This window comes from Ornithodoros turicata, chromosome 10 (assembly GCF_037126465.1).
Source record: "Ornithodoros turicata isolate Travis chromosome 10, ASM3712646v1, whole genome shotgun sequence".
NCBI classification, from domain to species: Eukaryota; Metazoa; Arthropoda; class Arachnida; order Ixodida; family Argasidae; genus Ornithodoros; species Ornithodoros turicata.
Window position 1 is genome coordinate 25,719,571 of NC_088210.1, and position 21,105 is coordinate 25,740,675.

A 21,105-nucleotide genomic window follows, 5' to 3' on the forward strand; every position below is an offset into this window, starting at 1 on the left:
CGTTCATCACATCGTGCGATAGCGCAGAAACATTATGTCTTGCAGACTGGGAGAGGTCCAGGAAGGGACATACTCTATGGTTGCTTCTCCTGCATACACTGTGTCATTGCAGTGAAAGCACGCTTTACAGGTGACCGTCACAGACGGACGGACGGACGGACGGACGAATGCAAGCATGCTTTGTTTGACTTCGTTCACTGTTTATATAGAATGCGATCCCAATTAAAATTGCACGTCGCTTGTCCCTCAAAAACGATGTCGCTTGCATGCGCTCCTCCTCATAAATATGCGTGAGGGCAAAGATCCTGATTGATTGATTGAGCAGTGGAAAGTGAAGAAAACAGCCAGCGCCCAGAACAGTAATGAATGATATGCAGGAAATCCAGGGGTACAAACGCTTTGCACCTGAAGAAATGTAGACTACTATATACATAGAAGCTTGTGAATATTAAAGACTGCTTTACTGTTGGGTTTCCTGCATATTATTGATTGATAGATTGATTGAGAAATAAAAAATATGGAGATATGAGTAACGACCAGGCTACTCTAGAACACGTGAGTAGGAAAGATTCTTCTAGAGCATTGTACGTAAGCCCTTCGTACAGTGCTCTGTTGTCAGCGTCGCAATAGACGATTTCCAGGGACCTCAATGATCTTGGCGCACGCGTTGCATCCTGGGTGCTCATTGTCACTGGAGAAAGAGTATCGCTGACCTTGACAATTCGTTGGCTACGGGCCAAGAGAGGAGAAACTGAAACAGTTTGTATGTTTCGATCCACTGGTAACAGAAGTCGTTCGTTTTCCAATTCGTTCGTGTGTGTTTTTTTGTTTTTTGTTTTTTGTTTTTTTCATCTAACGGTTACTCCTCTTTCACTGAAGAAAAGTAAAAAGCTATGCGGATAATATGTGAGATATGATATCCTAGTCAGAAAAAAAACTTATGTGGCTCCCAGCACCATATTTGAAACAGCACTGTACACGAACAGCGCCGTGACTATAAAAATGTAGAAGCGACTTGTTTCATCATCCCGTTCACCTTTAAGCGAATAATCGCACTTCCACGCTTGATACCTTGTGTCGAGAAAAAGACGCTTTCTTGCTTGCAATGGTCATCGTTTAACGTTCACCAATGGATCTTTAGTAAAGTGCGCTTCTCTGCATTACAGCCGAGAGTGTGGCAGAGCACCCTTTACGGGCGGTACGATACGATGGTTATTTATTGGTGGTTATGGTGGTTTATATGACCGAAAATACGCTAGATGCCATATCTTGTCCATTCCATTCCATTCTTGTGGATTCCATTTACGGGTTTTTCCATTTTTTTTTCCGGGTTTTACGGGGGATTCCATTTACGGGCTTTATGGAAGTATCATAATTCGTCAGGCGATGAATTCAATTTCTGTTTTTTTTTTTTCTTTTTTTACATTCAAACTCAACTCGATATACTGTACACTTTTTCCAACCGGGAAGGACACTGAGCACATTCCCGCGCACTGCTCTATATATACATCTCTAAGCGCTACCATGAAATCTGCTCTCGACCGACTGGACAACTGCAACTCATAAAAGGTCTGGGTCCTTGGCCACCTGACAAGAGGGACGCTGCCTTGTCAGTGCTTGTGACATTTATTCAGAGCAGTGCGTTGGGGTCAGTCTATTAGGGTCACGTGATTCATTGTGCGCTACGTTAACTGACTATTTGGCATTTGGCCGATATATATCGCGAAAGCAGCGTTTTTATTTCTTTTTCTTTTTTAATCTTATTTTGAGTGCGGTCTGACTAAAGGAGTAGCCGAATTTGTCCTGTGTCGAATTCAATCCCTCTATGTTATTTTTTAGCCAACATCAGCATCCGTCTCGTTACTCTTCATTGTGCATGTGGTAACGCGATGTTTCCCATAGGTCGAACTTTAACTTGCCCTGCCAGTCGCTACTTCTATTCTACTCCTTTGTGTGTGCGCATTTCGTTTTCCTTTTTTTAACCAACTCTGTGTAGGTGCACCTGGGCACCCAGCCCGACCTTGTCGCGACTTACCTCTTCGCCCTATATATATATATTTTTTTTTCGCTCTCATCGTCATCATCATTATCATCGTCGTCGTCCATGTTTAGGCGACACTTAGCACCCACACGATGTTTGTGTTGGAAACGCTGTCCGTTTCGACATGATTACCTAAATATTAACCGATGCCAAAATCACGAACCGCGAAGGAAGAATCATGCTTCCCGAACAGCAAGCGAACGGCTATGTTCGTAAATGTGTCGCCGAGTATACTAATCAGAGCAAGATACGCAATTACCAATGCAGCGCGACTTATTACCACCCCGAAAGCGCATTAGCAGCAGCTCGATGCCCTGCGCATTCGCGAGAGTAATATTAGCGCCTTTCTGGGCATTTTTTTCTTTTCTAGCGCTTGTGTTGCAGTCAATTAGTACAGCTAATTTAGCTAGTATTATCGCGCTTAATAAATGCGCCGAAGAACTGGTACTAGGTATAAAATAAACTTTGTGTCTAGAATGGTAGCGCTTTGTCACACAAAAGCTGTGGCTACCCTGCGGGTGGGGGCTTCGTGGTTTGACGCCCCCCCCCCCCCGAAAAGCTATGTTTAGTAGTGCATTTGGGAAAGGGAAATCGAGGGCGAAACCCTCTCCCCATGTAACGTTCGCATAGAACCCCTCCACAAAAACTTTTTCTGACTACGCTACTGCACAAAACAGTGATTTTTATAGTTCATTGGCACTTATATAGTTATATAGTGGCACTGTAGTTCCTTGGCATTATAGTTGCATGCAATGAACTTAGGGACTATTTTCAGTGGTGGTGAGTGAATTTCAGGGTCACGGACTAAAATGGAGAATAATTGCAATTTAGAGTACTAGAAGCTGTATTTGATCCCCAGTTAATTCCTTTTCTTCGTATAGTGCACAGCATTCCATATGTCGTATATGTATCTGCAATATGTGTTTCGAATATTTTATTAGCTTTGCTTCGTCATCTAATTAATGCATCGCTGATCTTGTCCTGAGGACAGATTGTTCGCCTTTCCCTATCTTTGAATGTGACGCCATTTTTAAAGGCTGACGGCGAATTTTGTATCTTTGTCGCTCGTTGAGTCCTGGCTCCTGACTTTGCCTTCCAGACTTCGTAGAGTGCAATGACGGCCCACATAACACCGCAAAGAATGCAGGATATGCCTTGAAGGATGAACATGGTCTCGTAAGATCCGATGGAGTCCCTGAAGTATCCTGAAACAGCGCCGATTTCAAGTCATTATGGTCACAGATGTAACGAACAGAGCCCGCTTGCACGAACGTTGAGGAAAATTCCTTAATGTCGTCCTCAGTAGCTTTGTCAGCGTTCTACGCACGAGCAGCTACTGAGGACGCCACTGAAGAAATTCGTCAGCGTTCCTGCAAGCGTGCCCAGGACGTTTAGTATTAATGCGATAGCCTTCTAGGGTCCACTAACCGTCGACAGGCATATGTAAGTCCGTCCGTTACAGTTGTGGAGAGAGACGAAGAAAGGAAAGAGGATAGGGAAGGTGTAGTAATGCCGTAGATCAGGATCGAAATATGGCCAAGTAAAGCTACCGGATTTTGACGCGTTTGTCGGATTTTAACGCGGAATGTCTTCTTTTTTCTTTTTTGCTGCTAGCCCATTTGTTTAGGTGCGAGATACAAGCCATCAGGCAGCACAACATCTTGGCCATATACTGGACCAATATTGGCGATATTGGCCCAATCTTTGACCAATATCGGGTCGGCATTGCCGATATTGGTCCAATATTGAGCCAAGATGTAGTGCTGTTCCTTTACATTTGCCTCCTCTCCGCGACTGTCGAGCTGTCCTTGTCCCAGTCCATGGCACTGCTGGGGCACGGCTTGGTAACGTGCAAAGTAATTGGACAACCCTGTGGGTGGCCCTCTTTCGAATAATCAATAGAAAAACACAATTGTCGCCGCGTGTGACAGACTGACGTTTGCCAAGATAACCCAATCTAGATACCCTTGTAGCACAGTTACTTCGATTTCTTGTTTTTGTTCTTTTCAACTCACGTGTAACGCCATGAGTGTAGTCAATTTCTAATTTCAAAACCTATTTTCAAGCTCGATGTGGTAAGCATCCCCAAACAGGTTTGAACGTATCAATTAATCAACAGTCACCAACTCACCTATCACCATCGGTCTTGTCATGAGCACCAAGCCACCGAAGAAAAACATCCAACCAGATGCAAGTGCGATCCATTCAGAACCGAGATAGTCCTTCAGCAGATCCGTAAACAACACCATTGTACTTCCGGAAGCACAGCCGAACGCGAATGTTACAGCCATCAGCATTTCGAGTCCTCGCGTCTGCGACAGTCCTACCAGCAGAGTTCCCAGCAGTATCGCTTCCAACATCATCATCTTGCACCGACTCAGATACCCTCTATCTGTTATCCATCCAGAACCGAGTCTTCCGACTAAGTCTCCCACGCCATACGAAGTTAGCAGAAACACTGCGGCGTTCGGTCGCACCTTCTGGTCTATTGCAAAGTCTATGAGAACGTTCAGCACTGTCGTGTTGTTGTATCCGATAACCACGTTGGACACGCCTATCACGTAGAACATGGGCTTACCGAACACAAACATAGCCTTCGAGAAAACTGACATCCTTTTAATCAAAAGCATGGATGAGGATTTACACGCATCCTTGTAGCACGCGCACATGATGCAGCTGGAAGACGTGGTTTCGTTCTTGCTGTCGCTCTCTACTATTCGCTTCTTGAGGGTTTCTGTTTGTACCAGGAGACACGCCGACTGCGAGTCTGTCTTCGTCTTTTGCACGGCGTTCGATGAATATGTTGAGGTGACCGGGTCTCCCATGAGGAGAACGAAGGGTAAAGCGTTCAGCGTAATCCCAGAGAATATTAGGAAGACACCGCGAAGGCCGTACTGTTGGTAGGTCCAGCTGAAGAATGGAGGGAATATAAAAGAACCAATGGCCGGTCCCGCGTACAGAATGCCGATGGCAGTGGTGCTGTGACGTTTGAAATGACTGGCGACGAGTGGTGATGTGAGGGTGTAATGGAACCCTGTGCAGACTCCTGGGAGACAAGAAAGCTCGGTAGGCAAAATGAGCTGCACATGAGCCATGTTGGGGCAAGGACATAGGACACGGGACTAGAACATAGAATTGTACTCATGATTCGAGGATTGATCATTAGTGTCATTACCTTTTTTGCTGTTGTGTTTGTGTCACAGAATGCAACACGTACGAACCGTAAATCGGTAAATTCACTTGTGACGGACATCATTCACCGTAACATCTTTCATAATGATGCGATGTCGAATGGATTGACATGATGCGGTTTGACGCAGAAGCTGAAGTCGAATCATAAGTTTTGAAGTTTAAATCGAAGGATACGTTTTGATAATTCAAAAGATAATTCGGGGCTTTACTGTTATCAGATACGTTTTGAAGTTGATTGATTGATTGATTGATTGAAAAAAGAAACAAATGGAGGCATAAGTAGAGAAACAACACGACGTCCAAGGGACATTACAAAAAACAAGCAGGGGCCAAACTAATGAATGAGTCCAGTCTGCTGGTCGCACCAGTGGGACCTACGTTTCCATTTTTTTTAATTTCTATTTCTGTTTCTATTCTATTCTAATGAGTCCGGTTAACGAGACCATGGTTCAAACGTCCGTAGGCCACATACACCAATGACCTTCAGCGCACTGCACAATGTACCCACAATGATTTGGAAAATTGCACAACTTTGTGTATGGCCGGTAATTGGTGACTCACAGGCAAGTACCGAAGAAACGTCAGTTATCCAGGTCGGCTATCGACGCTTCTACGATACGACAGTGATCTTTGTATTTAATGCCGTGAATTTCGAAGTTAAACTTGAACTTGAATCATGGGTTGCAGTGTTCGTATCGAATGATGGTTACAATCTTCATAAGTCATGATGTTGATGTGATATCACGGGCTGTGAGTGAAGCTCACCATAATGTGATGTTGAATGAAAATCTAGAAAGGTGCCGTCCTCTAGTAGAGGAACACTGCAAGACACAGGGAAGCTCTACACATTCAAACCTGAAAACCGGTATCTCCCGAGTTTTAGCACTATCGAACGTTATCACTGAACTCGTCTACTGCAGTGTGTTTCACGTTTGACGTTGAAGGAGACAATTCAGCAGAGTGATTGCAGCAGCCCTAGCTGTATTTCCAGACAGAAGGTATTTCTGAGGTACTAAGTAAAAGCTCGAGGTTACCTTGTACTACACCAAGCCATACGGAAGTGAACTTAATGGTGGTGGCATATCGACAGATGAAAACGGCTATTGATCCAAACAAAGTTGCCCAAGCACATAGACTCCGCATACTGAAGTGGTGCACCATAAGACCAGCTACAGGACCTAAGAAAAGAAACAGACATGTCTCTCACCGCCAGGAAGAATGAACAACCAGCATACCCAGTACGAAAAGCAAAGCCTAGTCTAGGTACCAGTGACACAAGACGCGATGCTGAAGAGTGAGAGTGGCCACGACGCCTGGGCTCTCGTGACACCGAAGTCCTCGATGAAGGCAACGTACATGACTCCGGAGCAACGGAAGGTCCATGATATGCAGCACATGACAACGCTTCCTGCGAAAGCCACTGCCCAGCTGCGAGGCCCATCAGGCATGTCTTCCATCCTTGCGCCCATCAGTGCAACTGCATGCATGGCCAGAAAACACGAGTATTATTTTCCTGCATAACGGTATCCAGTTGAGCGATGCAAAATGAAAATTTCCATACTCAATATTACCATAATACAATATTGTATTTAGGTGATAGAGTCGGAGACGGTATGATGTTGACGCCCTAAACGGTAGGCATCCTGTTTACGCTTAGCCTTGCGGAGGATCACCACTGGCCCATTATATCAGAAGGTTATCAGGGCCCAAGGGACTGTCCAACACCTCAACATTTTGCCATAGAAGCTTTAGTACGTTCCCGGCCCAGGAAAGGGTTTCTCGTCTCCGACTGCCTTGCCTTCGACTGTGACATCACCAGTGTGTCCTTGTGACGTATGTGTTTCAATGACTATTGCCTGCCACAAGAAATGAATGCGGGGGAGCAGGTTCTCGCAACTGCGACCAACCTCTTTGGGTATTTTACCTTTACATGTCGGAATCAGGCAGAAAACGGACACGGCTAGAAAGCGGCAGATTTTGAGGTGGTGTTTGTCGCTATCCGCCAAGCTGTTTGACTTGTCCGCTTACCCGTTGATCTCACCGGGCAAACCTAACCGTGACGTTTCTTGAGAGAGAGAGACGTTCGCCACTCTCAGCACCCGGCGTCTGCTGTCACGGTATATTTCTATAGTGCACCCCCTTGGTCTCCTCAAAACGATTTGTCCAATCATCGCGGGTGATCGTTTTAGGAGACCAATCCGAAGCCTCTCCGCGTTGTCGGGCATCTTGAGAAGGATCTCTTGAGAAGGGCATCTCTTTTACTTTTTTTTTTTTTTCTGTGTATGATAAATCACGAACGACGCAGCCTATGAATCTCGTTCCTTTTGTGTTGGTGTAAGGTAATGACATCTTTTATCCCGCAAGAAGAAACGTTTGCACTTGGGTTCCCCTTTAACAGCAAGGGAGAAAGCGCGCGTCTGAAGGAGCGACAAAGACGACCTCATAATCTACTCTTATTTCCGGGGCGATTCCCTCGGCCAAATTTGGCTCAATTCATTCTCGGAAAACGGCAACCGTGTCAGCGCAAGCAAAAATTAACATACCCAGTCATTATGATCGAACATCGACGTTTCATAATTAAAAGTTCACTAGGCAAAATTCATTAGGACGACGCCACAGGATGTTACTGATGCGTCCATAAGGTTTCCTGACGTAGAATATATTCTCATTAATTTTAGTTAAAAAAAAGATTTTCCTATTTTAAGAAAATGTCCATGTATTGAACGCGGACACCCTATAGAAAATACCGATACCTTATTCATCTTCTTTAGCAACAACAGGGCCCCTGCGTGAACTCAACATTCATCATCATTCACCATCTTCTCCCCCTCAAGCAATGGGATAGGGTGCCACATCAGCGGCAAAACATTCCACTACATCATCATCACTTATTTGTTGTTGTTGTTGTTTATCGCTATTCGCTAACATATCGCTGTAGAAATAATTGCCGATACTTTTAAAAGATCGATTTGATTTGGACAAATCGATGATATCGGTACAAATCTCGATATCGTCCATCTCATCGCCCTTGGAAGATCCCCGTAGCAGACCTTGTGGCGGTATCGTCTGTGTCAGGAAATTGATAAGCGATGCATCTGCTTCCCGTGCCCTGCGTAAACGGATGACTCCTTCGAAAAAACTGCCAAGTGTTTTTGTGTTGTTGGCTCGAAATGCGAGTCTAACGATAAGAAATGAAGAATTATAAAAGAAATACGATAAGGGGGAAAATGAAGAAAGCTGAGCAGAGTTGATCCAGCGCTCGCTTTCCGCATACCTCGACACACCTCTCGTCAAGATGCCGCATTAGTTCATCGAATGCGCCTCGATGTGGCTTTTACAGCGCAGTGGCGTTACCGCTTGAAACAAGTTGACTCTCCCCAATGCAGTCACTGCGGTGTTGTAGAAGATCTAGAGCACATCCTTCTCCATTGCCCACACTACCAACCTTCCCGACCCGTATCTCTCCGGATCCCTTAACGAGCTGGACTCTCACCCCCTCTCTCTCTCACAAAATTGCTTGGTCCCTGGCCACATCCAGCCCACTAACGCTTTGCCCTCAAAGCTCTCTTCACCTTTCTGGATACCGTTGGATTTCGATCCTTATTGTGAAGGGGCTCCTAATATTTCATTCCCCGCATCGCCACCAGCAGCGGGGTAGAGTATCGCCCCCTGGCGGTGAAACGCCCCTTTTCATCGTCTTCTAATACTTCTTCCAATACTAACGAATGAGAGTACATTACAATACGTCATATTAGACGCGCATTACCTAGTGATCTAGCTTTTTACCTTTATTTACTTTTATTTCTTAGCTTTTACTTTTTGCATTTTTGAATCACTATGTAAAGCATCTAAGATAGCGACAAAGCTCCATCAACACACAAGGTCGATTAAAGAAACAAAGCTGCCAGCTGCGGGATCTACCCACGCAATTTATTACACCCAGCAGCAGCTCACCTGTTCCTACAAGGGCCCAGTAATCTCACTTTCAAGTGCAGCAATTGGCCCGAATGACACTTGAAGAAGATAGCTGGGGGCTGTGGTGAGACGGAGGTCAATTAGATAGCAAACAGCACCGTGGCAAAGCATGGCATCAGGGCTGTAGCGTTCGATGTTGCTTCCTTTGCGGTGGACCCTTGCCATTCAGTCACAACTGCCTTTTCGGCAATGGCGGGTGCAGCGCCGATCAGTGGTGTGAGGTCTTCGCTCCGAAGGGATTGTGGGATACATGTGGTCACCCTGAAGGCAAAAGGAAAAGACGAAAATGCGTTACGATAGGATGCCTCCCTCTGTGTAGTAGCTCCCTCTGTGAGAGGGAGGTAGTATTCAGCAGGGTGACGGAATGGGGTCTCCCATTCCGTTCCAATTCCGTTCCCAGGAATGGAGATTTGCGATAATTCCATTCTTTTCAATTCCTCGGAATGAAAAGGTATGGTCAGTTCCCACTCTTGGAATGGCTTGGCAACCCAATTCCATTCCGTTAATTCCCTCAATAAGAGAAAAGGACCGGTAACCATACTGGCAAGTCCAGCAGTGGTAGAGGAGATTGACATTACTAAGCACGGCAAAAGCACAAAGACAGGGTTATTTCGTTCTTCACCGTGTGCAGGTGCGGTGCAAAGGGTGCGAGGGCAGAAACCAGCACGTTGAAACCAAAACTGCCGCCGGGGCACCCAGACCATTCCATTACCATTCCTAGGACAGTTTCCGACATGCCTTTCCAACTCCATTCTGGGCTCTGCTAAATCTGGAATGATTCCGGAATCATTCCAACTCCGGAGTGGCAACTCCGCAACCCTGGTATTCAGGCATCCTACGTTACGATTGCAGCAGTATGACAACAGTGCACACGCGATCTTCAGCTGCTGAACTTTCATCTGCTCCGAGACGCAGCTAAAATGGGGTGTCCTCGGATTTCGCAATTGCATTCGGACGATAGGGTTTGTATAGTATGCATACTGCACGGGAGGGGCATGAGACATGGCATGGACTGAAGACAGTAATTAAGGGGCACAAAAATTGTCGCTTCATTTAGGGCTGCATGGGGCAAAATTGTCACTCTGTAGAGCCACGTGACACAAATGGTTTAGCAAAAAAAAAAGTTATCACCAACGATGGCGCTATAAAGCTGTCTATTTTATTTATGGCTATTGCCGTATTGGTAATTGTGTATTGCGTCTAATTTAACGTACTGTGTATTTACTCTACTACTAGACACTACTAGAGCCTACTCTAATGATGAGACTCTCTAAGATAAGATAAAACTCTAGTAATAAGAATCTATAAGGCTCTACCATAAAAATAAGCTCCAATTTGATCGTATTGTGTCTGTGATGTAAAATACGAAGTCACCACCACCACCACCTGCGAAGTAACACTGGGATCAAAGTTTGTTTACGACCACCCTGAGCACCGTGTTTTCCTTTCCTTTTTCTTTCTTTCAGTCAGCGAAAAAAAAAAAAAAACTACTATCCCGGACAGAAGAACCGGCCTCTCTCGATAAGTGCCAGATACTGAAGAGCCCTGCCAGATTCACGAGTTTTTATTCAAATGTTCTTTGGTCGTCAAGTACTTCGAACCAATTACACTTCGTCTTCTATAAGTCTTGTATAAATATCGAGACTAACAACTTTGATCATAATATTACTCTCTCACCGTGTCATGACGCAGCAAATTCAAACCAGACATCTTTTATCTTTTGTGCGTGTATTATCGAGCAACGCTGAAGATTGCATCTAGGAGGTACTGAACACAAAGTGCTCGAAATTAACGAGCGATTCCACTGTGTTTTTACACTGAGCAATCACACTGCGAAGAAACAAGAGGCTCTCAACTTACCTTCCTGTGATTTCAACAGCCGCTCGCCTCTCATGCTCGGAGGAAGCATCCTGCGCTGCTCCCGCTGCAAGTTAAGTTTTTGTCGGCTAAGTTGGGCCAGGCATGATGCCAGAAGGAACTGCACACACTTAACGTTTCCATGATTACGTATCGCAACCGACACTGCCCGTTCAAGGGCTGCCCTCCATATACTTGGGAAGTTATCGCTCTTCCGGAGTACACTGACCCATCATGCCGGATAACGCTAAATTGACCCTAAAATCTCCTCGAGCTACTGCTCTCTTGTTGATTACCATTGCGAGGAAAGTCCTTCAAAAGTGACTGGAGCTTGAGGAAAGTTGGACGCAGAAAATGAAACGTTTAATGAGCTAAAATTACATAGATGAGGCAAGCCATGCGATGAGGCGAGCACACTGAACGAGGCATTCCTTGATTCTGTGGCAGCAACGGACGGAACAAGCAGAAGACACCGGCACAAGTCTATCTGAGTCGGTGTCTTGTAGCAGAGACGAGGCTGGTTGGTACATAATTCTAGGCAGGAATAGGCCGTATTTAAATACATTGTAATTAAAATACTATTTAAAATACAAGTACACGTATTTATATTTCGTAGTTAAATACGGTCTTCAAAAATGTATCTACAATTATATTTAAATACGAATTTTCGGGTATTTATTCTTCTAAATACTTTATAAATACTCCTAAATACAGAATATACTTATTCATATCTTAAAGTTGCCCTGCGTTTGACCTTTCGGGAAGAAGTGTGAGTTTGGGGCCCATTTATGCCGTGCTTGCGCTAGCATGCGCATGTGACAAACCATTTTAGATGGCAAGTTTTTCACTGTTGTTGCGGACAACGGTTGCGACAACCGGGTTACTTTGTTGTACGAAGCACCTCCGTCAAATTTAATACAAGCATTTGTTCATCGGCACCTGTGGAGATGCTGTTCTCCTTTGGCAAATCTCATTGTACGGCTGAATGGCAGTACAGTAGACGACGAAATGATACTAGTGACCGTTTGTTGCTTCCTGTGCGTCCTACGGGTCCACTAATGTCGAAAAAACGCTAAGCTGGGAGATTTAAAAAAAATACTTGTACCGAGACAAGTTTCTTGTTCCCGCGCTCAGTGTACAGCTCGGGCCAAAAGTTTACCGAACACAGGGATGTCCTATTTTTCCGTTGGAACGACATCCGAGAAGCAAACAGGAGCGGACACACACAGGGAGATATAGTAGCCGGCCACCCGTTTCTCATTCGACCTCTTCCTGTTATCTAACAGGGGGGACGTTCCGATAAAGAAATACGCCGTATTCTGTGAACTATTACATCGTCTTGCCCGTTCGACTGCGCAGCTACGACAAGCAGAGAATCCAGGACCTTGTCGCATTACTCTCAAACCACTGGTCTCCGTGCGCTCTCTAGCCTCGTTCTCAGCGACGACACAACAGGGGTGGACTGCCAAAATCACTTTTCCCATCAAGATAGGCACTCGGGCCGCCGTCTTTAACGAGTATATGACTGACGATAACGTAACACTCCATATAACTAGTCATCCAGTATAAACGTCTCAGTAGCATATCAACGTTCGAAATTGCTTGCAACCGCGTGCGATATGCACAGTTGTACACGTGAGGAGTGCTGGCCGATGCAATATATGCTCTACACCGGTTCCTGAACGGGAGAAAACGAACGGACACGAAAATGAAGGAACTCGGCAAACGGCAGTCCACACGTGCACAGTTCCTGTGACTACCACGGGGTGGCAGCACTAATGGCGGCGCCCGTTCGTTGAATCGCGTTTTTGCGTATAGGTTGTGGCACATCACGTCAGGATCCGTCGATATTTCGAACAGTGACTGTTGAGACAGCTCAGTAGAGAGATCGATCTCTCTTCGAAATGTCAGCTGCTCTCGATCTGAGACTTTTGCTTCAACGAGTTACGTAGTACAGTGTTCGCAAACATCTCAAGGTTCAAGGTCTTGCGCTGGAGAAAAAGACATTCCCATTGTACAGCTTTTTCCCTTTGTTGATTTGTTGATTGAACCTGCCGCAAGCCACATCCCCCTCCAATATCTTACAATTATTAGTGCGCATGTACGTCGTCCCAGACACTGTTATCGGTAATGACATAATCCGATAACTATTGGTATATGTCCATAGCCATTTCATGATGCGCGGGGATTTTGATGCGCACCCTGTCAGCTGGGACAGTCGGAACACTCACGTGAGAGCTGGGTGCCGCAGCGCTCTTGCAGAAGGATTCAACGCGTTGGCGCTGCACTACTGCTCTCCTATACATAGTTCAGAGGCCAAGAAACGTTCCAGTTGCATAGACGTTACATTTTCTTCGGCAGATATTGCGAGGGCATTGGCGATATCCCGATGGGGTATAGTTTCGGCATGAAGCTTTTAACGAACGATAACTGCATGCGGTAAATATGCTTGGCTTGGCGTCCTCAACTTGAGGGAATGCTGTTTCCTTCAACTCGCACGGCATCTTCTCTGTGCCAGGGTCACTAGCCATTCTCATTCTGGTTGGTTGGTTGGTTAAAAAAAAAGGAGATTGTGGAGAGGTTGTTTCAACTGTATGTTGTGAAGAGCGAACCTTTGGGCTTGTTGGTATAGCATAACGAGGCAGGAAAGCTCGGTACATCATGCGTCAGCACCCCCTCAGTGTCTTTATCTGATAAAGAACTTGCTTTTCTGAGATCACCCTAACCCTGCACACGACATATAACTCAAGTGTTTTTCTAAAATAAACCTGTTGGACGTTAGCGCCCGTCCCGCTTGTGTCTGTCCGTCTGTGTCTTCTCGTCTGCGCTTCCCTGTCTCGTTTTGTAGGTTGAGCTAGCTACGCCGGGACGCTTAAGGTGCCGGGATCCAAGACCAGATCACTAGAGGGATGTCCTTTCCGCGAGAGTGTCGAGGAAGGAAAGTCACCCTGCGGAACACAGCTTACCGATAGTTGGCTGACCAAACATCGAGCACTTTCTTGATGTCAAGATGTCTTATTCTGGTTGTATACTCTTGGGGCATCGCTGTCCTAGTTCGAGGGTTGTAGAAATAGTGCCAGCGAATCGACCTTCTTATGGTTGTTGGTGAGCCTACGATTATATTGAACAGCCACAGGTCAGGCCTTCGGTGTTTCCCGTGAATCAACCCCGTTTAACGCCTGCGCATAAATGAAAAGCTAACCCTATAGCAATCTCTAAAAAGACCCGTACTCAAGTCTTATCTGAACACGTGTCTTCTATTCCGATGCCGATGATAATTTACAAACATGTTGATGCGCTCTTCAGCAAGCCTATAGAATCGCTGGAGAAGACACGAGTCCTTGCAGCAGCTCCAGGTAACTGGCGTCACATAGCGCCACCGCGCATCACACACGCCATCCAATCATGTCTGTTCATCTTGTGCAACAGATCCGCGCCTCCTGTTTCTCCCGCGGATCCACTGCAGGAAGCATTCTGTTGCCCAAACCAGAGAGACAACAAGTGATGTAGCTGCCAGCAGGGTGTAAAGGCCTTCGTAAGAGCCACCCTTGTCCTTGTAGTAGCCTGAAACAAACAAGTACGACACTAAAGCACCACTGCGCACCGCGGTACCTCAATGCACGCGCGCAGCAGGAAGTATCATATCATTGAGAATGAGGGCCACTGCTCCCCATATGCACTCATCCTTTCCAGAGCACAGCTGACAAAAACCCGAAGAGGGGAGTAAGCTTTATGCAGTGTAGCTTTCGTCTGATCTCTTCATATGCTGTCATGAAAGCACCAAATCAGACAAAGTGAATGACGTCATTATTGTCCTTATTCTTACGCAGAGCTCAAACGTGGATTTAGCGTCACGTAGTGAGAGCATGGGAGAAAAAAGAAGACACCTGTCTCAAGCCAACACGACTGCTGGTTTCCACGGCCTACCCGCCACCAAGGAGACCAGACGGGTAGGCATGTTCAACAATGCCATTGAGGTTGGTAAGCTCAAATTAGCCATAGCTAGTTGCTATAAGTTCTTTGACATGTGCGTTTCCGACTCCGGTCCTACTGGTTCTCTGGAGCATTTGCGGCTGCATTTTGAAACCCTTTGCACCATTAAGAACCACCAGAACACTCTCACACCAATAAGACCATCTTATGCGACCAGAACACTCTTTGCACCAATAACAATAAAATATCTCAGAAAAACGCAAACCTACCAATGAGCTTCGGTCTTGGAAGTGCAGCCAGTCCGTTGACGAGGCAGTGCATCCCGATGGCAAGTGGTAGATGCTCAACTCCGAAATACTCTACCAATAATACTGAGAAGAGGATGATGGTGCTTCCACTCGCAAGACCGAACAGGAAGCTGGAGGTTGCTAGCGGTGCTAAAGATTTCGACAGAGAAATGGCGGTCATAGCTCCGGAAGTCAACAAGAAAGCCAACGCCATGACATCACGCCTTCGGCACACTTTCCTGTCAGATAGCTGACCCGAAAAGATGCGTCCAACTAGATCGCCACCGCCGTAGCATGAGAGCAGCATGGCGCTTTCCATTTTACTGAATCCCTTGCCGACAGCGTAGTCCACGATGGTAACGTTGAAGAGGACCAAGACGTACGCGTAAATCACGCCTGTGATCACTATAACGTAATAGATGGGACGTCGAACGAACACAAAGTTCGCTCTAAACTTCGATGACAAAGTCTGTGGAGGCTTTGAGAGTTCTTCAGGTCCAGGACTGCTGCTACCGGTACCGTTCAAGACTTTAAGAGGCGTACCTCTCTGCTGAGGTTTCAAGAGGTCTTCGGGCCTCGTTATAAAAATGGATCCCGCGATGGCATTTAGGGTTAATCCTCCCACGATGAGGAAAGTGCCGCGTAGGCCGTACGTTGAGTGCAAGAGCAGAAGGATCGGAGGGAAGACGAACGAGACGAGCGTAGCCCCAACGTAACTGATGCCGCTACCTGAAGCACGGTACTTCACAAAGAACGTGTTGATAGCGACCATATTTGACGGGAAGATCATGCCCTGTCCAATGGCTGGAAAAAGACAGGACAGTATTATGTAAGGATGATGATGATGTCTTGACTTGCGCCGTTGAATATGAAAGTGTATTTTCACAGTACAATGCTCACCTGTAATGATGCCGATGAAGAGAATTATGGTAGTAACGTTGTAGAACAGTGCACACAACAGGATGCCTGCAGCTGTCAACGTGCAGCCCAATAATGATACTATTCTTAGCGGTATGCTCTTGATCATGAATCCTGATACCACTCCTAAAGATAAAAAGAAACATAATCAAAGGCCGTGTTACAACAAAGTGAATTTAAAGAATGTGTCTTCAAAAGGACACATCGACACTTATATCATTAGAAACGTGTCTCACACAGTAAGTTCCCAAAATATTAGAGAGGTTTAGTGCATCGTACGCAAAGGCAATAGCGTGCTATGCACTAAAGCACACCATTGTTTCTTTACGGGGTGGGGAAATGTCATAAAATTAATTTTAACTTAGTAGTTTCGAGAAGTATGACGTCACAGGGCCCCCAAAGCTGCCATGCATCTGGCATCATTGTTCCTCGAAAGTCGGTTTCTGTCTTCTGTCGCCACAGCTGCTATCAGTCCTCCAACGTGGGGCTGAGAGCGGAGACGCACGCCGTTGCTAGGAGACGGACGACACAGCTCCCGGTGACGTCACCTATTCTTGGAAATCTCGAAACTACGAAGTCTTTGCGGGTTCTTACCGAAGAGGTTGGAAACAGCTCCTAGAAGACTGAAAGGCCAGGACGCCGTCTCCCTCGAAGCTCCAAATTCCGAGATGAGCGTGATGAAAACGATGCCCCCGCAACGATTGATAATCATGGTCCAGAAGAAGCACCACGTGCACGCGACAGATACCAGCCAACTCCTAGCGGAGTCCTTGTACACGTCGTGGCGACGATTGTTTGACGTCTGACCCATGATTCTCTATTTGCGAGAATCCCTTACGACATTTCTATTACTGCTGCGCATGTCCGAGTCTCCTGAAAATAGAATTGGACATTGGAATGGAAATTGGACATGCACCTGAACATTTCTATGTATGAGGTACCCCTATATGACTCAGTGCTTCTGGTGGCATCCCTGGCAGAGGCTGTTGCATTGGCATCTGGCTAAAGGGATAAGTGGCTCCCTCACGAAATAGAAAAAAAAAACTGCTGGACGTGTGCAATAGACAATGAACAACCCCCGTCAATCCCTCTCATTCGAAATCGACGTATTCCGAATTTTCAGTATTTTCCTGTGGACATCGGCAGCGCGGCCGTGCGCCGGGAGAGGATCATATTACGGGAGGGGGTGGTCGGCACGCGTGACGTTTTGTGACGTTGCTTCAGGGTTGACAATAGGAAGGATCTCGATGGCGGGGAAAGTGACCGCCCTCTTGACGTCACATTGTTCTCACACAGACGTCGCGCGCGCACACGCGTCTTCTCCGCGGGAAAGCCTACTTGCGTGGATCTCGTAGCTTTCAGATGCCTGCAGTAAATCCTACCGCTCGAGCTGCGGGAAACTAATGCGCGAACTTGATAAAGTTCGAAATACACTACCGACTGCAACAGAAAGCAACGAATCGATGCCTGGAGAGCGAGTTACCCCTCTATAGGTCTAGCCCACATCGACATCCGCATCGACATCGCAGGCCTTGCAAGATCTGTGTCCTAGATGCTGACATATGGTGAGCGTGTATGTTCTAAGCACAGGGTATGGGGAAACAAACCATGTCGTGATCATCACAATGTATAGTTGTTGTTGCTGCTGCTCTTGTTGCGAGCGTAGCTTATATTTTTGGTAGCAACATCAGTATTTGGAAACTCCGATTACCGGTTGCCCATATTCCCGGAAGGTTGGATAAGTACGCTCGAAACTTGCAGAAAGCCCTTCAGAACGCACATGTCAAATTGTCGGTCTTTGTGGTGGCATGAGTAGCATAGCCCACCACAACACCTCGACCAGACAGATTATCCTGGACCTTTTGATAGGGCCGAGTAACCCTGGTGGCAGATATACAAAGAGGCAACTCTGACACCAAAAGATGCATAATCGGTACATAAACTGTTCACTATATGATGTATAGTGAAAATGTACTATATGATATCCGATGCCACTCTCACGAAGTTCAGAATTCCCAAAATTCTGCGCAAATGACGCGAGACACTAGGTAGTGACGCACGAGACACTTCAGAGAACACTTGATGCACTGTAACCGAGACAATGAACCAACCGAACACCATTACGCACGGGGGAGACCAGACAACAAACCTGGCATTGCAAGTTTACTGTTCATGAATTGCATACTATTACACGCTTGCATCCGTCTGTCGCATTCTTAAACTGGCACCACGGCGTCGACAGTTAAGTCATTCGATCCTGTTCTGCCGCATTCCCTCTGATAACCGTTGGTGTTCGGAAGAAAATTTAAATCGGTATAGCGCTGCGAGAGTACATTGCACTTGAAGACGCTGAACTTTCTGAATTAACTATCACGACTGTGGATGATGGCGTGACATACAGATCAGGTGGAAGGAATGGGTATACGTTACCTCTATACTTGCGAGTGATTGTCATTATCGTTTTCACAAGAAGAAAAAAATGTTCCCGATTCTGTCTTAGTCCACTTTACTTTCTTCCTGCCGAGCTAATTAAACTCCAATCGCGCAGATCGTGAATGAATTGCAGCCATATTGGTTCTTTATTGGCACCCAACATGAATTAGATCCACTCTCCAGCTGCAACTTCGGTCGAAGGGGCTAAAATGGTACTGTGCAATTTTACAACAACCACTAGAAATGCACTGATGACGATGAATGGGGAAATTCGCAGCCTGGGTTGTGACCCACTATCCCAATGCCGACGGGACGGAATGAGATGTAAAATGACAATGAGAGGACGAGGGGGGAGAGACGGTAGGAAGGCCGCACATCAGGATCAAAGAACATATAAAGGAGACCGGTGTCTTGCAGAAAATCCACGAAAATCTGCAGGGCACGACGGTGTTGCAGGATGTCGGTCCAGAGGGCCGATAGTGTGGGAAATTGCTCCGCTGAACGAGCAGAACGACAACGCGAGATGCTTCATGGAGCACTCGAGAGCGTTTAACATATCAAGCTCTGTCACACGTCGCAAAAGTACTTACGTGGCTTCGCGGGCGACGCGCTCAAGTGAACGTACTTGAAACGCTTCACGCATTCTTGCTGAACTTTAAACACAGACTTCGAATGTCTGCCGGTGTCGCGGCAGGAAGCGTATAGCGTTACCAGCGTGGAGAGCTGACGGGGAAGGGAGATAGTTCACATCCCAGAGTCACTTCAAGGTCGCCCTCTTACGTGAGCGCTCTTTCGAGCGACGCGCCTCCTTTAAACAGGACTACAAACGCTCACAAGTGTTTTGGAAGCTTTGTGCTGCGACGGGTCAATAATGGGTTGCTGTCATTTGTCAGGCCAATAGGGCTGCAAAAGATAACGGTTTTTTGCGTACGCTTCAAGCCGTTATGCGAAAGGGTGTGTGTCAACACGGTCAGGTCATGGGAATGCATGAAAGGTGAAAAAGGGGGTAAACCTGTCTACGAATTAACTCATCATTTAACTAAAGTTGTTGTTGTTGTTTGTCTAAGATTCAAAGAGAAGGAAATAATTAACGGTGTAACAACTGCGTAAACGTATTCCGATAATTTCAGGAAGTGATTTTTATCATAGCTATTTCGTGCTATAGCTTCGAACATACATACCAAGTCGACTGAACCTCACGAAATAATTCCCAAGCAGCAAAATATATTTGCCCAATATTGGCTATATATCGGCAATACTGGTTCAAGGTTGGACCAATATTGGGCCGGTATTGCCAATGATCAGCCGATATTGGGCCAACGTGTTGTGCTGCTTGGGAACTCTTATGAAAAGCCTGCTAAAAAGGGAAACTGATAGATATGAGCCTCGTCCTTAATTCCTTTCTCAGTATTTGTCCCGATAAAAAAAAGTAGACATCCTGTGGCCACGACCTGCGAGAAAGGGAGGCAGCCGGGGATGGAGCTCCGGAACCCGGGCCTCTTCCGGGGCCTTCCCGACCCAAGGACCGACGGTTGCTAGCAACAGGAGACGCGCGGAAGGGGGCCCGGGCAAAGACTCACCCCAGGGGCTCGTAATTTGTCACGCCGGCCCTGATCCTAGCGATGAATGCCGTGGGTTCTGTGGAAGAGATGTGGGCCCCTGAGCGTGCCTACGGGTGCGCTACACCCTCATGCAACATACCGGTGTAGTCTCAATGCCGCGTTGGCAGCTGTCACATCGCGAGTCAACGGCTTCAACGACGTCGCTAATGTCATGTCGATGGTGTGGAGTCTGGATCGAGCACGCGGTTAAGGCCAGTATATCTATATAAAAGGTTTTCGCATGGTCCTGACGGAGGAGCACCAGAGCCAGGCGACCTCTGCGAACTAGTCATCTGGTGCAACCTGAAAGCAGCCTGATGGTCGAAAAGACAAGTGTGAGCACAGTGCCCTGTGAAGTCTGCCCAGGACGCACGATCACCCCACCCCTATGCGATAGTCGTGAGGTAGCCCGCTTGAACGTGACTCTCTACGGCAAGCAGTTCCACTACCACCACCTTTCACACACGACATATTCCTCTTTCTTTAGGCCAACCACCCACCCACACAAGGTACACCGAAACTTCGCATACCATATATAGAAAATGTCTCATCAGCCACAGAGTCGCTAAGAAGTGTTGTTTTCCCTGGATATAAACGTATGTCTTACCTCATAGAACCATCTTTTTCAAACACAGTCCAGCCGCGTTTATGTCAGAACGTGTTGACGAGACGTTTGAGAGGTCGACCCACGATAGCATTTCAGATATGTCGGCCGGTTGGTATCTCTTCCCGTCGTTTGTCCCTTTCTTTTTTTATTTATCTTTTATTTTTGTCTAGTAGCAGAGCTTCTAGCGATAAACAGTTGGTTCAGATAGCTGGCAGAGTAAACAGCACCTGTTGAGCAGTTATATGGCGTTAATTGCGAGGG

The 21,105-nt window shown here is 46.5% G+C and overlaps 3 protein-coding genes across 7 annotated transcripts in view; 1 reads left to right on the top strand and 2 right to left on the bottom strand.

Moving 5' to 3' along the window:
* LOC135371251 (uncharacterized) overlaps positions 1–21,105 on the top strand; it is a 139,561-nt gene that overhangs the window by 81,672 nt on the left and 36,784 nt on the right. For all 3 annotated transcript variants that reach the window (XM_064605335.1, XM_064605336.1, XM_064605337.1), the window contains exon 3: positions 14,896–15,042. In XM_064605335.1, the coding sequence (XP_064461405.1) occupies positions 15,032–15,042 (11 nt within the window). In that variant the 5' untranslated portion in view covers positions 14,896–15,031. The remainder of the gene's footprint in view (positions 1–14,895; positions 15,043–21,105) is intronic.
* On the bottom strand, positions 2,961–11,281 carry LOC135371256 (monocarboxylate transporter 13-like). Of its 2 annotated transcripts, XM_064605341.1 has the most exons (6): positions 11,069–11,281; positions 9,188–9,469; positions 6,501–6,710; positions 6,268–6,411; positions 4,173–5,087; positions 2,961–3,246 (listed from the first exon to the last, which is right to left on the bottom strand). In XM_064605341.1, the coding sequence occupies exons 3-6, from the start codon at positions 6,700–6,702 to the stop codon at positions 2,993–2,995; spliced, it is 1,515 nt and encodes a 504-aa protein (XP_064461411.1). In that variant the 5' UTR covers positions 6,703–6,710; positions 9,188–9,469; positions 11,069–11,281; the 3' UTR covers positions 2,961–2,992. The 2 variants fall into 2 exon arrangements, with proteins under 2 accessions (XP_064461411.1, XP_064461413.1); XM_064605343.1 differs by lacking the exons at positions 9,188–9,469; positions 11,069–11,281 and having other exon boundaries at positions 6,469–6,556.
* On the bottom strand, positions 14,304–20,946 carry LOC135371257 (monocarboxylate transporter 12-like). Of its 2 annotated transcripts, none has more exons than XM_064605344.1 (5): positions 20,845–20,946; positions 16,798–17,076; positions 16,186–16,329; positions 15,268–16,089; positions 14,304–14,629 (listed from the first exon to the last, which is right to left on the bottom strand). In XM_064605344.1, exons 2-5 carry the CDS (start codon positions 17,012–17,014, stop codon positions 14,469–14,471), a joined length of 1,344 nt encoding a protein of 447 aa, XP_064461414.1. In that variant the 5' UTR covers positions 17,015–17,076; positions 20,845–20,946; the 3' UTR covers positions 14,304–14,468. The 2 variants fall into 2 exon arrangements, with proteins under 2 accessions (XP_064461414.1, XP_064461415.1); XM_064605345.1 differs by lacking the exon at positions 20,845–20,946 and adding an exon at positions 19,227–19,740.